The sequence below is a fragment of the Diceros bicornis genome, chromosome 28 (genome assembly GCF_020826845.1).
Source record: "Diceros bicornis minor isolate mBicDic1 chromosome 28, mDicBic1.mat.cur, whole genome shotgun sequence".
Classification (NCBI taxonomy): domain Eukaryota; kingdom Metazoa; phylum Chordata; class Mammalia; order Perissodactyla; family Rhinocerotidae; genus Diceros; species Diceros bicornis.
This window is the reverse complement of record NC_080767.1, coordinates 21465630-21482985: the sequence shown is the minus strand read 5'-3', so window position 1 is coordinate 21482985 and position 17356 is coordinate 21465630. Positions and strand designations below refer to the sequence as shown.

Here is a 17356-nt window from a genome sequence, read left to right as displayed (position 1 = left end):
TTGCGAAAGGGGCGGGGGGAGGGGGACTTACCTTCCTAGATCCAGTCGCGCCACCGGCGCCTCCTTCTCAGAATCGTAACCCTTCACCCCTCCACCACTCTTCGGAAGCCCCTCCACTTCTGCCCGGCTCGTCGTGTCGGAGACCGCCACTGAACGCGGTCTCTGCCCCGCCCCCGCCTGCTCCGCTGGCCAATCCTGCGCAGGACTTCGGCGCTCCCGCGTATTTCACCGCCTCTGCTGGCTAGAGAATCCTAACGCCACGCGGCGCGCGTCCCACGAGGCCCTCCCCTGTGCCTTGGCTCCACCTCCTCCCGCGGCTTGTCTCCGCCCCGCCGGAAAGCAGACGCCGCGCGTCATTTCACGACGTCGGCAGTGAAAGGTCCGAGAAGAACCCCGAGTTCTTCCCAGCAGCGGGAGGAAAGCCAGCGCAATGTTCGGTGCGGTCGATGAAGACGACGCCGACTTCCTCTCGCCCAGCGGGGGGTGAGTGATTGAGAAGCGTGGGGCAGAGGGCGTGGCTGAGAGAGCCGGGCAAAATGTTGAAGGGGTAGATCTCTTATCAGACCTCTCCCCACTTCCGGGTCCACACCCTTGCCGCATTCCGGTGCTCTGCAGGTCTCAGAATCTGGGCAGAGCTCGCAACTGAGTCTGTCCGCCTGGATCGTGGACCTGACATCTCCGCGGACACGCAGAATGACCCTGCGGTTCGCCTTTTCCTTTCTGGGTCACAGTTTCACTTTCTGTGAAATGGGGGTGATTGCTGATGGGAGGACCTGCCTCAGAGTTTTTATAGGAGTCAGCTGGGGCCAGTGTGAGACTTTTTTCTCCATGCACGAGGCGGTGACACTTCAGAATTGGCCTGGGTGGGTCAGCTCCAGCATCCTTCAAGGCCCAGCTCGGATGTCACCTTTTTGATGGTTTCCGTTCTCCTACGGCCCCAGGCAGAATAAATTGCTTTGTCTTTCTTATTCCCACAGCTAGGCGTGTTTCAGTCTATCCTTGCACACCGAACCTACTAGATTACGAGTCCCTGACCGGACTGGGACTGCATATGTTGGTCATCTCTGTCTAGCCTCAGCACGGTACCTGGCACATATCGATTGCTCAGGAAGTGCCTGTTGAATGAATAATAGCTGTGAAATTGCACTCTAAAGCTTAAAACCAATGTAAGAGACTGTGGTCGCTATCCTCTGTCCCAGTCATTGTTATACTAGCCTGGGGTACAAGTTTTCAAGAGGCAGGGCTTTATCTCTTCCAGTAATCACTTTAGCCTTTTCCCTTGTGTTCTGTCAGTAGACAGCTTGACTCCCTTCTGACTTGTGAGCTGCTAAGTTCTGATTCTTGCAGAGCCTGTCTTCGAACATCTGTTTAAGAAATTTCAGAGTGTACTGAAGAATGATGAATACACCAACACATACTCCTCATTCTACTAAATGCTGCGAGGTTACGAAGATGATTAAGCTGCTGTGTCTGCCCTCAGGTCGCTTCCAGTCCTGGTGGAGAGTTCAGTACATGAATGACCATAAAATGACACTGGCCTTAAATAGGATCTTTTGACTTACACTGTGACTAGCTCTGTACTACCCATCCTGAAGTCTTCTTTTCACTCTCACCACCCTGTTCTACCCCACCCCTGCTTTAGATGGTCTACATCCACTTAGTTCCACTTGGGGTTCTTTTAGTTGCTCAGAGAGTTAAGCTGTGCTTTGGTTCCTTTTTCCCCTCTTCCACCCAAAACATTCACTAAAATTTCCACAGAGTCCAGCCTGCTGCTGTTGATTGTGTATTGAGCCTTTTGAATTCGTGTTTTTTCATACAAGCCTGTTTTGTATGTGGCTGTGCCTTTTGAAAGTTTACAAGATCTACTTTAAATTCACATTCTTCACTAGATGAAAGTATTTGGGGGAAGTCTGTAAATGAATGGTAGGGCTCTCAACTTTTGTGCAACAAGCAGTCCACTGCTGACTGAAAATTACACGGTAGATAATGACAGTCATGTGCTCTTTTCCAGATTCCTGGGCTGAGATAAGTTCTTGGTGGCTCAGCAATGCTGCTTTCCTGAGCAGGCTCATCAAGGACCGGAAACACTTTAGTTCTAGGCGTGTGACTGTGCTCCTAAACATAGACAACAGCTAATTGAATGATAAAAGGCTTAGTAAACAAAGTTATACAGATAACTTATTTTTGTTCCCAGTAATAACCAGAAAAACCAATCAAATTTAAGATTGAGAATATAGGAAGTTTCACCAACATTCTCTGATTCAGCTATTCCTTTTTTGGTTTTCTCTAAGGAAATAGAACGCATGACAGTGAGCACGGCAGCTCCTTTTCAGTTCCTCTTTCTAACTGTAATTTACTGTAAATATACTTGCTTATTAATTTTCAAATGTCTTGACTTAAATATATGACTTACTTGACTCCGTTTAGGATACTCCATTTAGCATAGTAGAAGTGAGAGTGTTAGTGCTGGGATGGCTGTCTAGATGATTGATAATCTGTTTCAAGTTTCCAGGCCTCTTAAAGTCCATGGTTAACCTAGAAATGGCACTCAGGAGGCTTGCTTTTTTTTTTTGGTCTTAGCCTTTTCTCCACTATTGTGACTTTAAAATGAAGAAATATGTGAATGCCTGCTAAGTGTATGGTTCTTGGCTTTAGCTAATACAGATAGGAATAAGGCACTGTTCCTGCCCCTAAAAAACTTACATTTTTGTAGTAGAATAAAATCAATCCAGTAATAATAATCACAAAGCATTTTTAAAGGGCCAGTTATGTATATACTTTTGTTTTAGATTATATAAAAATAATATGTAGGCATGGTAACAATAAATCAGTGTAAAGATAGAAAAAAGATAAATCTAGAACTGATATCAGAAAGCATTTTTAAGTTCTGTAAAAGATATGGAAAAGCCTAGATTCTAATGTTGATTCTACCCCAGTTAGGAGTGTGACTTTGGACAAGTCACTTCCCATCCTTGGCTCTCCATGCCCCAGTCTATTGAGTAATGGGATTTGCCCTGGGTGATCTTTGAGACCTTTCCAGTTCTATTGTTTTGTATTTATGATGATATCAGTTTATAGGTGCAGGTCAGTTTGTGCATTGATTGAGCATGCTTTCTCCCTTACAGGGGTAGCTGAATTGAATCGACATTTTAAGGTAATAGAGTGTGTGCACATGTATATAAAACATATATTGTGTACTTACTCAGTGCCAGGCACTGTACTAAGTACTATATATACTTTATCATATTTACTTCTCCCTACTACTCTGTGAGGTAGTTTTTACTATTATACCCACTTTACAAATGGGAAATTAAGGCTCAGAGAGGTAAGTTGCCTGAGGTCACACAGCTAAAAAGCAAAAGAGCTTGGATTTGAAATCAGGCAAGCAGATTTCCACCAGACTGCCCATGTGCCATTATTATTATTATAGAAGTAGATATTTAATACCACAGATCATAAAAGAAGTACTTTAACAACAAAAAGAATCCCTGTTTATTAAAATATTTTGATACAATATAAATGCGTGTGTAATTATTTATGATGAGAAAAGAAAAGGAGTATAAAACTAAGGCTAAGTGGGGACTTTGGCAACTAAATGCATTGGCTAACATTTTTTTTTTTTTTTTTTGAGGAAGATCAGCCCTGAGCTAACATCCATGCCAATCCTCCTCTTTTTGCTGAGGAAGACTGGCCCTGGGCTAAACGTCTGTGCCTGTCTTCCTCCACTTTATATGGGATGCCGCCACAGCATGGCCTGATAAGAGGTGCATCGGTGCGCGCCCAGGATCCGAACCCGGGTCGCCAGCAGTGGAGCGCGCACACTTAACCGCTACGCCACGGGGCTGGCTCTAACATTTGCTTTTAAAGTGTAGTTAGTACTGTAATGACTTTTGCCATAAATTATAAACATAAAGACTCAGGCCTAGAGTTAGCAAGCCCTTTTTTGCTAACATAGAGAGATGTCTACGTTTGAGAACACTTCAAAAGTGGAAAAATGTAATAATTTACAAGAAACTTATGTCCCTAAGTCTGTCTAGAGTTCATTTTAAAATATTAATAGAAACTAGAATTAATCTGAAAGATAACTGGGTTGACCTGGCTTTTGGATTGCTTTTACAATCAGTTGGCTGGCCTTTAGGGCATCTATGGAAACATAGAACTATGACACTTTTCTGTCTTTCCCTTGAAATAAAACATACTTGCAGAATTAAAATAGTAAATTCAATACCCATAGTTTACTGAAGCTAACAAGGACAGTTTTTTCTTATCAATTGTCTGTGTATCAGCCATTATATCTTAACTAGGTTCTCAGCTTTGTAAATTTTCACTGTTAAAGGCATTGCCCAACTTTCCCAGAATCTTATTCTTTTAGGGGATCTACCCAGATTACCCTCGTTAAAAGGAGAAATCTTGGTCTCTTCTAAATTTCGTAAGCATTTGTTGATGTCTTGTTTAGGCCAGCACTGCTCTCTACACTTGCAATCTCATTTAAACCTGTTAGTCCTTTAAAGTAGGCATTGTTGGGGCCGGCCCGGTGGCGCAAGCGGTTAAGTGCCCGTACTCCGTTGCGGCGGCCTGGGGTTCGCCGCTTCGGATACCTGACACACACCAACGCACTGCTTGGGAAGCCGTGCTGTGGCGGCGTCCCATATAAAGTGGAGGAAGATGGGCACGGATGTTGGCCCAGGGCCAGTCTTCCTCAGCCAGAAAAAGAAAAAAAAAGAGGAGAATTGGCAGATGTTAGCACTGGGCTGATCTCCTCACCAAAAAAAAAAACATAAAGTAGGCATTGTTCGCCTCATTCACAGGAAATTTAAAGGAAACTTATAGTACCTTGAGAAAACAAGGTAATAGTTTCAAATCATATTACATTTATTTTGCAGAATGCTAGTATATAATATACATTAAAATTATTGGGAAAAAAGGCCAGAAAAAATTGTTGGAGAGTTTAAATATTGACTTCACCTAAACTAAGGATGCCTTTGGAGAAGAGGAGCTCAGAGCTAGACTAGACTTTGAGTTCATTTATTGGGCATATTACATACTAGACCGTAGGCAAAATATACAGTCTGGTGGTGATTATAATAAATAATCAATTACTGTGTTATAATCTCTATGGAGTATATATCTGCCTGTTATATATCTCATATTACAGTTTGCAATTATATATTATGTAATGTCTGATTCCCTTGTTAGAATATATAAGCTCCTTGAAAGTAGAATGCAGTTTTGCTCACCACTGTGTACCCAGCACTTAGCACAGTGTGTGACACATATTTCTTGAATGAATGAAGTATGGAGTTCTGTGGGAGCCCCTAGCCAGATCATCTAGCCTAGACTTTGAGATTAGGGGCCGCTTTCAGGGGAGTAGAGGAACAGGAAGAATGTTTCAGGCAGACAGAACAGCATGTGCAAGGGCTGGAGTTTGGAAAGATCTTGCCTTATTTGAGAAACTAAAAGTACCTCTGTATGGCTGTGGCACACAGTTGGAGATGAGAAATGGCCAGAGAGGAAGCTGGGGGAGTAAGGAGAGACGAGGTCTTGAAGGGCCGTGTAAAGCTGTCTTGTGGAGTCTGGTTTTTTTATCTTGGTAATATTGAGGTGTCATTGAGGGTTTTTAAAGAGGAAAGAGACTTGGTCAAATTTGGTTTTTAGAAAGATCAGTGTGGGTGCAGTGGGGAGAATGGATAAGAAGCAGGCAAGACCAAGGCAGGGCAATGAGTCAGGAGGTTGTTGCAATATTTCAAGCTAGATAGATGTGATGGTGGTCTGAACTAGGGAAGCAGTGGTGAGAATGGTGAGAAGTGAATGGGTTCAAGAAATATTTAGCAAGTAAAATCAAATGGACTCGGGGATTGGTCATGAACCGGGGGGGAGAAAAGTCAAGGATGATGCCCAGATTTCAGTTTTGGTTGTGGATGTTTGCAGAAAAGAGTTAATATAGTAGACCTGAGACCGTTACCCTCAGAAAGTCCTGTTTACAAGGTTGGCACTTGGCTGGCATCTGGGAGCTTGATTGGCGAACGGTTCCCCACACTGATTGATACAAAGCTCTCCGTAAATGAGTGCTCACTGTTCCTAAACTGTTTGTACAAACAGTAGAGTTTGTACTGAACCCTGCCTTCCTTCTGCGAGTCTAGAATTTTGGTACATGCTAGAGGATTTCTATATGACCAGCCCCCAGTAAAAAAACCTTGGGCCTGAGTCTCTAATGACTGATAGACCACACTTCACACATGTTGTTACAGCTAGTTGCAGGAGGAATTAAACTTGTCCTGTGTCACTCCACTGGGAGAGGATTCTTGGAAGCTTGCTCCTGGTTTCCCCTGAACTTTGCCCCAATGCACTTTTTCCCTTTACTGATTTTGCTGTGTATCCTTTCATTGTAATAGATCTTAGCCATGAGTAGTAGGACTATATGCTGAATCCAGTGGTCCTTCTAATAAATCACTGAACTTGAGGGTGGTCTTGGGGACCCCAACACAAAGTGTCATTCACTGAGAGAGGAAGCACAAGAGTAAGAATAGGTTTTGCTGGGGCATTGGGGGCTGGACGATATGAGTTCTGCTTAGGACATGTTGTATTTGTGTGGCCTGTGGGGTATCTGTTGTCTGGCACTCAGGAGCAAATTCTGGGGTGGGAATACAGATTTGAGCATCATCAGCATTTGAATTGCACTTGATACCACAGTAAATAAATTAGATTGCCAAGGGAGAGAGAGGATGAAATCTTGGGGGCATGGACATTTAAAGGTTGGGCAAAGGAAGAAGAATCCAGGGAGTTAAATGAGGAGCCAGAGAGATGGGAAGACAAGAGAGAGATCCCATTAGCATTTACTGATGTCTTATTTGGGCCTCTCCCTCCTCCCACCCCTAGGTGTCCCCATCGAAGTCAAGAAAAGAGTTTGTTTGAAGAAGAACAAATTAGTTGACAGTGTAAAAAGGCAGCATGAAGGCCAAATAAGATAAGGACTCGTAAACTGTGTTTAGTAACAAAAAGGTTGTTAGTGACCTTAGCAAGAGCCATCTAGTGGAATGGTTGGAGCATGAGTCGTTGCAAAGAATGATAAAAGAATGGTTCTTCTTCTTAGATGAAATGGTAAATGGGACCATGTTTGATGGAGTAAGTTTGTAGTGCAGTTTTATTTCAATTTAACAAACTAGTAAAAAGTAGGAAACTGACTTGCTAAAGGCAAGAATTTACAGTTTGAAGAGACCGTAGAGAACATCTGGACCAATCAGCTCAGTTTGCAGATGCGGAAGCTGAGGTCCAGAAAGTAGAAATGCCTTGACCAAAGTCCTGTGGACGGGCAAGGTGAACTGATGCTGTTCAGATCAGAAATACAATCTTGATTTCAGAGACACTTAGCTGCCACTTCAATATTGAATGGTGGGATATACAGTCAAGGAGGGATTTATTTGTTCAAGGTTGGAGGTGAGCAGCTTTTATAATGATTCCAGGTTTGAGATATGTCCAGTGAAATGTCATTTTCATTTTCTACTAACAGTACCAGATTGGCCTCTCTCTTTGGACTGGATCAGGCAGCTGCTGGCCATGGAAATGAATTCTTCCAGTATACAGCCCCAAAGCAGCCTAAGAAAGGCCAGGGAACAGCAGCAACAGGTAAGTTAAGAGGTTAGGATGGACCCCTAGCAGGTTAGTTGGAAGGATAAAGAGCCTTCCAAAAGTAACTTGCCAAGTCGTCCATCCTCGGTCAGTCTGGCCAAGCTTACCATTAATGGTGCGTGCCTGTCTAAGCTCTGAGATCCTGAATTCCGGCAGCTAGATAGTGCCCTTTGTTGGAAACTGATGGAGGACGGTCGCAGGCAAGCTCTTCTGCCCCATGTGGGTGCCATTCTTCAAAATCCTGAGCAGGGCACTCTAAGTAGGCTCTCTCCCATGTTTGGGTGAGAAAGAAGAGCTGCTTTTCACATCATTCACCTGGATGGGTTAGATGTATGCTGACAGTGAGTTATTCCCAGCTAGACAGCGATGCTCAGTGCTCTTCCCCTGTACCTTTCATCATGACGGACACAAGAAGCATTGAATGAACATTTGTTGAATGAAAGGAGAGAAAAGGGGGCTAATGTGTCTAAAACGCCTACTGTGTATCTGGTCTCGGTGCTTTACATAGATTTTCATATTTAATTCTTATAACACTTCTGAAATAGGTGAGACCACCACCGTTTTAGAAGCTCAGAGAAGTTTAGGGACTTGATCAAGGTCATACAGCGCTAAGTGACAGAGTTGAGGTTTGAACCCTGCTCTGACTCACTCCAAAGCTTTTCTTCCTGCCTCTGTTCTTTGCTGTCTTTGTGTAAGAACCTGAAGAGGAGTGAGGGACTGGTGGAAATCGTCCTGAGCAGAACAGATGGTGAGGGACATTAAATTAAATATTCGTTGGATGAAAATGAAAGTATTAAGTGCCTTTTATGTGCTAGGCACAATCCTGGCACTGAGGATGCTGTTAGGATATTTAGAGTTGAATAGTTGCAGCAGATACCGTATGGCCTATAACGTCTGAAATATTTAATGTTTGGCCCTTTACAGAAAATCTTTGCTGACCCCCTGCTCTAAATCTTACCTGTCACTTTTGGCAGCTTTGCTGTGGATTGCTGCTCCCGTTCTCTAAGCTATAGCCTGACCAGATTTCTAGTAGGCTGTGTATGCCTTTACATTTCCTCTGGCACATCTCTTCATCAGCAGTGTGCTTCTGACTCAATTTAAAGTGGTTGAGTTAATGGATGTGCATGAGAGTAAACAACCTCAGTCCCCACCCAATGAAGTAACTTGATTTTTTTTTTAAATCAGAAAACAACTATGAGTTAATTATATATTTTTTCTTTCTTTTTTTTTGAGGAAGATGGGCCCTGCACTAACATGTGTTGCCAGTCTTCCTCTTTTTTTTTTTTCTCCCCGAAGTCCCAGTACATAGTTGTGTATCATAGTTGTAGAGTTGTAGCTCTTCTGTGTGGGACGCCGCCTCAGCATGGCTTGATGAGCCATGAGTAGGTCCGTGCCCAGGACCCGAACCAGCGAACTCCAGGCTGCCAAAGTGGAAGGCGCAAAGCCAACCGCTACGCCACCGGGCCGGCCCCGAGTTAATTACACTTTTAAAGGGGAATCATAGAGGCATTTCAACTTTAAAAAATTACCTATACAGTCTTATGTAGGCATTTACAAATAAAAAATAAAGTAGCAATACAGGAGACCTTCTCTGGTCAAGGGATGTTTATATAACAAGTCTTTGTGGGGAAGATGGCTGCAGCATAGTTCTTGAATCTCTTCAGATTTCAATATAGAAACAGACAGGGCAACTAGATATAAAAGACAAACTGCGGATAGTATTTACAACAAAACCAATTGAAAAGATATCCTCATGAACCCCCAAATATGAACAGGTATGGACAAACCACTAACAGCCACGAGACTTGCATAGTATCAGTATTTGCATGGGAGAAAGCAGGGAAGCAATGGGAGCATGTCTGAATTTGAGACAAGGAGAACCCAAAATAGCCAACAGGTGTCCATGGAAAATATGGCAGGCCAAGCTGAAACTGGAAAGTGTGTTACCCACTTAGTGAGTACGTACAAGGGGTGAGTGATGGGGACTAAAAGAACTGGAGCAGTTTCGCTCCTGTGAACTTTTGAAACTCACCGACTGTGGTGACCTTTCAGGACAGATCCTCACACTGAGAAGAAACTGCTGGGAATGGAATTAAAACTGAGATATAGGGTTATTAGAAGTGAAGGAGAGAAGATCCACATAAAAGTAAGGATAGAAATAGAGTCAGGAAGTCTCAGGAGGAAGCCACCCTATTTTTGAACTCTATACGAAAACAACAGAAGAGGGAGCTCTATGAAGTTAGGAAAGCCACCCTGAACCACGCCTCCTTCTGAAAGTTCAGAAAAGCAAATTTCACATAAAAATGAGCAATAGAACAGTATCAGAGTCCATCTCCATGCAAAGTTATTATAAGAACAAAGAGAGCAAGGAACAGATTAATATCCCTATAGACAGTGAGAGTTCTATTCTGTCAGATTTTCTTACCAAATAGATCGAAACTACAACCACCTGTTAACATTAAGAAAATATAAGACGTGAAATGAGAACATAAATGAGAATTAGAAAATCTCAGAAGTGACAGGACTTGGACAAGAATTAGAGATGAAAGAAAAATTATTTCAGAAACAAAGACTAAATTAGAAGGAACACAAGAATGAATAAACATAACAGATTATGCCTTAGAAATAGAAAGTAAGAGGAAGAAATTTTTTAGATAAAAATAAAAAATTTAAGAGAGAAAAGGTTTTAAAGGAAAACGACAAGTATTGAAGATAGCAAAGAAGATCCAACGTATGGAATATGTATTCCCTGAAGAAGAAGAAAACAAAGCAGGGGGTAAAAGAACAGACACTAAAAACTAACTCAAGAAAACTTTGCTCAAAAAAAAAGATTCGAAACTATGTATTAAAAGAAGTCCTCATGAGTAGGAAATTCAAGAATTTGTACAACACTGATTTCCAAGAGGAAGAAATGTGTCGCCAGTGAGGAGATCACATGATTGTGGATGTCTGACTCATTTATCCCTCTAGCAAATCCACAAACAACCTTCCATTTCCAGGGCTTTAGGTAGGGAGATAGCGTGTATTGGGAGAAGTTGAACAAACCTGAAGGAGGTTGCTAGACTGACCTTGGGAGACAGTAATTTTTCTCAGTGTTTCAGACTTGTCCTGATAACCTAACTCTGGCCTTAGTTACTTTTTTTCCTGTCATACACTGCTTATCAGAGGAAAAGACTTATGTATTTATTTATTTATTTTTACTTATTTATTTTTCTCGTGAGAAAGACCGGCCCTGAGCTAACACCCGATGTCAATCCTCCTCTTTTTTTTTGCTGAGGAAGATTGGCCCCGGGCTAACGTCTGTGCCCATCTTCCTCTGCTTTATATGAGATGCTGCCACAGCATAGCTTGATGAGTGGTGCATCGGTGCGCGCCCGGGATCCAAACCTGCGAACCCCAGGCTGCCGAAGCAAAGCGAGAGCACTTAACCGCTGCGCCACCGGGCGGGCCCCAGAAAAGGTTTATTGTAGTATTACATACAGCTGGAAAGTACTGATTGAATTCAAAACTATGTCGTAGGTTTTTACAAAATAATAGGGAAAACCAGACTAGGAAAATAAACAAACAACATAAATGGGCAATTCATCAAAACAAATGGCCAACACAATTCTATAGAAAGTGTTAAAATTTCTGCTTCCCTCTAATCAATAAATGCAAATGAAAACAACAATGAGATGGCATTCCCCTTTCTCTACTGCCCCCCTCCCCTTGGTAAAGGTTTAAAAAGATGATCCCCTCTTGTTGGCCAGGGTTGCAGAGCTGGCATACTCATACTGCTAGTGGGAGTGTAAACTGGTATGGCATTTCTCAATGGCATTTGGGCAAGATGTAACAAAACAAAGTTTTTTACATTCCTTTACCCTATAATTGCATTTTTAGGAATTTATTCCAAGAAAGTAATTAGAGGTACATATAAAAAAGTGTGTTTTAAGGATATTCACTATAGCATTATTTATGATAGAGAAAAATTGGGAACAGTCCAAAGAAATGGAAAACAGTAAGAAATTGGATAAATTCTAGTAGAGTCATAATGTAGTATTTTATGTAATCACCAAAAAACATTTTTCGGACTCTTTCGTCTTTGTTTTGGAGACTATTTTGAAGAGTATAAGGAAATGCGTATAACTAAGTGAGAAAAGGAGGTTGTCAAATCATATCATTAATTTTGTTTAAAAAAAGATAATAAAAAAGCTTATGTGTATAGAAAAAGGACTAGGAATAAATACCTCAAATTATTAATGTTTATTTTCTGGTGGTGAGAATAGAGGTTATTTTTATTTTCTTTATATGTTTCTATATTTGTAAGTTTTCTATCATGTACATATACTCTGTAATCAGAAAAAAATGTCAGTACTGTTAAAAAACAAAATTCAAATGAGTAAATTTTAAAGATCTTACTGGCTTTATTTAACGATTCATGAGTTGGATAGCATCCAATTTAGCAAATAGAAAGGAGCTCCGAGGAGCTGTACAAAATGAAAGACTTTTATAGACAGAAGGGAGCAGGAACAAGTAAGTTATACTAGGCAAAAAAGTGAGTTGGTTATTGCAAGGTTACATTCCTTTAGAGAATGGCAGGGGTCTATCAGGCAGATTACCTAACTGGTGCTGATGAGGCAATTCCTGATGGACTGGTTTAAGACTCCATTTCTGGGAGAGCTGAAACTGTAATTAAGTCCCGGTTTGGTGGGACTTAGTATAAGTAACTCCATTTGGGGCCTGCTGTCTTTATGTTTCTTTTTTTTGAGGAAGATCAGCCCTGAGCTAACATCTGTTGCCAGTCTTCCTCCTTTTTTCCTTTTTTCTCCCCAAAACCCCAGAAGATAGTTGTATGTCATAGTTGCACATCCTTCTAGTTGCTGTGTGTGGGAGGCTGCCTCAGCATGGCTTGATGAGAGGTGCATAGGTCTGTGCCCAGGATCCGAATTGCCGAACCCCAGGCCGCCGAAGTGGAGTGTGCGAACTTAACTGCTATGCCACCAGGCCGGCCCCTGTTGTCTTGTTTTTAACAATACAAAAAAGAAAAAAGAAATCAAACCAGGATACTTTTGAAAATAAATTCTTGGTTACTATGTCCGTGCAGTGTTCTCACTACTCTTCCATCAACAGATTCATGTGCAGAGTGTAAATATGCGATTTGTTCCAAATATACTATTTTAAAACGTTAGTTTTACTCTATACCACTGCGAAAGTTAAGTAATTGATGTGATCTAAGTGTCATAAATTTTCTACCCCAGAAGTAAGGGAAGGGGAAATAACTATTTTTAATTTATTATAGTTGTCAAAATATCGGAAGGAGGAAAGAAAGTAGATGGACTATGACCTGGCTGTCTAGACAGTGCTCCTTCTTCAGCCCAAAGACTTGTTTGGAGTGGAGCCAGAGTCCTGGGTTCCAGTCCTAGGCTGGCTGCCATCATTGTGTAAGGCACTTGGGTGCTTAGAGCCTCAGTTTCCTCATCCCCAGACAAGGTCACAGGATTGTTTGTGGATCAAATGAGGCTAATGGTCACGAAACCATTATACCACTAACTAGAAGATGTAAAGAAGAATTTTGAAGCTGCTTTAATGGTTAAAAATCAGTTTCAAGCAAGAAATGAAGGACAACTTTGTTTTCTTCTTCATCTTCAGGAAATCAGGCAACACCGAAAGCAGCACCCGCCGCAACTGGTACTTCCACCGTACTGTTTGCAACCGCAGTCCATGCATATCGATGGTAAGTAGCCGAGAGGGAACGGTTTCTGAAGTTGCAGGGTGGGTTAAGCTCCTATTTTTTCTCAGTAAGCCTCTGTTCATTGCGAAATGGCTACTCAGCCCTTCCATAGACAAAGTATCAGTAATGCTTTTCAACATTGCGGGTGGAGAGTTCTGCACATAAAACCTTGAAGAGCCGTTATCTTGTCTTCTCTCGCTGGGAAGTGCTTGTATCCTCAACAGCTGCCTTTCTAAGTGCTCAGAGAAAGCCACTCCACTGAGCTGTCATGAACAATAGATATTTAAAGAGTAAGGAAGTTGTGTAAGAGCTTTAAATTATAACCTGCTCACCTCTGTCCCTTTCTAGAAGCTGAATGACTAGATGTCCCACTTCTGTATGGCAGGAAAGAAAGCTGGTTCTACTTGGTTTAAGGAAGTATTAATACCTGTTGTTTTTCTTGCTTCTGTAGCGTAAATGGTCAATATGTAAAGCAGGGCAAATTTGGTGCTGCAGTCCTGGGGGATCACACAGCCAGAGAGGTGAGAATGCCCCCACATTGCATGTATATTCAAGTGTCCCAAGTCATGCTGATGCGCTAGTTTTTATCTGGGCTTGCCCAATGTCTCGTGTGTCAGGGGATTAAAATGATTGTTTGTATTGGATGTGAATTTTTAATATTAGGTATACAGTAGCATTTAGAATCACATTATTGTGTGTTAAAAGAAATCCAAACACTCAAAATCTTTTTTATTTTTATTAAAAAAATTTTTTTTGTGTGAGGAAGATCAGCCCTGAGCTAACATCCGTGCTAATCCTCCTCTTTTTGCTGAGGAAGACTGACTCTGAGCTAACATCTATTGCCAATCCTCCTCCTTTTTTTTTTTCCCCAAAGCCCCAGTAGGTAGTTGTATGTCATAGTTGCACATCCTTCTAGTTGCTGTATGTGGGACGTGGCCTCAGCATGGCCGGAGAAGCAGTGTGTCGGTGCTTGCCCGGGATCCGAACCCGGGCTGCCAGTAGCGGAGCACGTTCACTTAACTGCTAAGCCATGGGGACGGCCTGCAAACACTCAAAATCTTTAAGTTTGACCTTTGTGATATGGACCTAGCTTAAGAATTTGGAGAGTTTTGGAGTAAACCATTTACCAAGGACATTCCTTTGTTAGGTAATGAACAACACTGAGTGTACTACTCAGAGCATTATGTCCTTGTGCCTGCATTAATGACCAGTGTTTGTCCTTTAAAATTTTGATGATGAGATGGCAGTTGATCACATTGTGTAATATTGGTTTGGGTCAAAGAGAAGAGGTGGCTAGAAGCCTTGAGACTGATTTCCTTGTGTGGGTTGTATCTAGCTTCAAATTCTACTTCGGCAAGTTTGAACATTGTTGAAGTAAGCATAAGAAATTATAGAATTTCAGAGGTCCTGAGAGCATGGAGTCCATGCTCCTCAGAGACTCCGAGATCCCGAGAGACAAGATGCCCTGTTCAGGGTAACTAATATAATGGACAACACTCATTTGTATTAATAATAAACAAAAAACTTAATTATGGAAATTTGGAAACACATATAAAAATAGTGGGAGTAGAATAATGAACCCCCAGACACCCATTACTAAGCTCTAACAATTATTAATCTTGTTTTGTCTTAATTCCTGCTTGTCTTCCTTCTTCCCCTGCTGAGATTATTTTGAATAAATCTCCAGCATAAAATTTTAGCTGTAAATATTTTAGTATGTATCTCTAAAAGATAAGGATTTTTTTAACATAACCATTATGCGATTATCACACCTAAAAAACACCCACAACAATTCTTTGATCTCATTCACTACCATTCGTGTTCAAATTTCTCTGATTGTCTCTTTTTTTTCTTTTTTTTTTACAGTTTATTTTAATCAGGATCTAATAAGGTCCATACATTGCAATTGGTTACTATGTCCCTTAAATCTCTCTCATTCTCCCATCTGGAGGTAAATAATGTCTGGTTGTCTCTCATTTTGTCATGTTAGCAGCCATCGATGATTATTATCTAGATCTAGTCATTCATTAGTGATAGCCATTTGGATTTTAAAATTCTGGTATTGGGACTTCACCACCTGCTAGAATGCAGTAGGTTGTGGCAGGCAACATTCCCACTGTAACAATTACAAAAAAGCAGATAAATTGCAAATATATTTTAGAATTCATTGGAGAGCTGTGGAAATGATGAGGAATAGATGAATAAAATTTCAGAGAGAGAAGAGCCAATGAGCTGAGTGTTTCCTTTCCTTGAGACTTTTGCTAATGCCTAGGAGTAGACTAAGCATCAGGTATGGGCCAACTTTGTGGGAAAGAGGTTGGCAAAAACTAGGGGAGCTCCAAACACAAGGTTGTTTTTTTTCCATAGGATGTTTTGGGATGGTGTTGAAGTCCAGGGGCTGTGCCAGAAAGGCAGAGGGAAACTTCTGCAATCTTGCAGTGCATAGAGTTTAAGTCCTCCTGTAGCACCAGGACCTTACTGGCAACAAGCAGCAACCTTCCTCTCAATACATTTGCTAGATTTTGAACTTCATGGAGAGGGGGCTAAAGAACTCAGCTCAGAATCTCTGATGGGCATTTAGGACTGAGGAATCAGAGAGCTTCCACGCTCTCAATCAAAAGCCTGGGAAGATAATGCTTGAGAGTAGGGACTACCCAGAAGTGGACCAACTCTTAGTAAACCTATATCCTTCCCTGACTGGCTCAATCTATCTATAATTGAATTGGATTAAGGTGATCAGCCCCTTACTCTATCTACCTAACGTAGGATAAGGAAAGTCCTTTCTGGTGCAAGATTGTATATGAGCTCCCATAGGCTCTTCCTCCCCTCTGAGGTTCAATTTTAATTATTTGTTTAACTATGGTTTTATGTGTGTGTATGTGTGTAGTAAATATACATGAAACATAAAATTTGCCATTTTAACTTTTTTTTGAAATAATTTTAATTTTTTAATTTTTTGTGAGGAAGATTAGCCGTGAGCTAACATCTGTTGCCAAGCCTCTTCTTTTTGCCGAGGAAGACTGGCCCTGGGCTAACATCCATGCCCATCTTCCTCTACTTTATATGGGACGCCACCACAGAATGGCTTGACAAGTGGTGTGTCAGTGCGCGCCTGGGATCCGAACCTGTGAACCCCAGGCCCCGCAGCGGAGCACGTGCACTTAACTGCTACACCACTGGGCTGGCCCCTTAACCATTTTTAAGAGTACAATTCAGTGGCCTTTGTTACATTTACAATATTGAGCAACCATCGCTATTATCTATTTCCATTTTTTCATCACCCCAAACAGAAAATCTGTGACCATTAAGCAATAACTTCCCATCCCCCCTTCACTTATTGTCTAATAACCTCTAATCTACTTTCTGTCTCTAGGAATTTCCCTATTCTAGATATTTCATTTAAGTGGAATCATACAGTATTTGTCCTTTTGTGTCGGGCTTATATCACTTAGCATATTATTTTCAAGATCCATCCATGTTGTAGCATGTATCAGAACTTTATTCCTTTCTATGGCTAGATGATATCCCATTGTATGTGTATAACACGTTATAAACAATGTGTATGTGTATAGGCAATTTTGTTTATCCATTCATCAGTTGATGGACCGTTGGTTGTTTCTCCCTTTTGGCTATTGTGAGTAATAGTGCAGTGAACACTGGCATACAAGTGTATGTTTGAGTCCGTGTTTTCAGTTCTTTGGGGTATATACTAGGAGTGAAAATTGCTGTGTCATGTGGTAATTGTATGTTTGGCTTTTTGAGGAACTGCCAAACTATTTCCACAGCGGCTGTACCATTTTACATTCCTACAAGCAATATATGAGGTTCCGATTTCTCCACTACCTTGCCAACACTTTGTTATTTTTCCATTGATTTTTTTTTTTTTTTTTTTTTTTTTTGGTGAGGAAGACCAGCCCTGAGCTAACATCCATTGCTAATCCTCCTCTTTTTTTGCTGAGGAAGATTGGCCCTGGGCTAACATCCGTGCCCATCTTCCTCTACTTTGTATGGGATGCTGCC

At 41.5% G+C, this 17356-nt stretch overlaps 2 protein-coding genes across 6 annotated transcripts in view; one reads left to right on the top strand and one right to left on the bottom strand.

Moving 5' to 3' along the window:
• Positions 1-257, bottom strand: part of SLC31A1 (solute carrier family 31 member 1) — a 32844-nt gene extending 32587 nt beyond the window's left edge. Inside the window, exon 1 of the mRNA XM_058523806.1 lies at positions 32-257. The gene's annotated coding sequence lies outside the window, so the exon portion shown is untranslated. The remainder of the gene's footprint in view (positions 1-31) is intronic.
• Positions 258-351: 94 nt separating this feature from the next.
• Positions 352-17356, top strand: part of FKBP15 (FKBP prolyl isomerase family member 15) — a 69950-nt gene continuing 52945 nt past the window's right edge. For 4 of the 5 annotated variants that reach the window (XM_058523803.1, XM_058523802.1, XM_058523805.1 and 1 more), the window contains exons 1-4: positions 353-483; positions 7508-7623; positions 13255-13339; positions 13788-13857. In XM_058523803.1, coding sequence (XP_058379786.1) covers positions 431-483; positions 7508-7623; positions 13255-13339; positions 13788-13857 — 324 coding nt within the window. In that variant the 5' untranslated portion in view covers positions 353-430. Of the gene's footprint in view, positions 484-7507; positions 7624-13254; positions 13340-13787; positions 13858-17356 lie in introns of all 5 variants that reach the window. The other variant, XM_058523804.1, reaches the window with a different exon arrangement.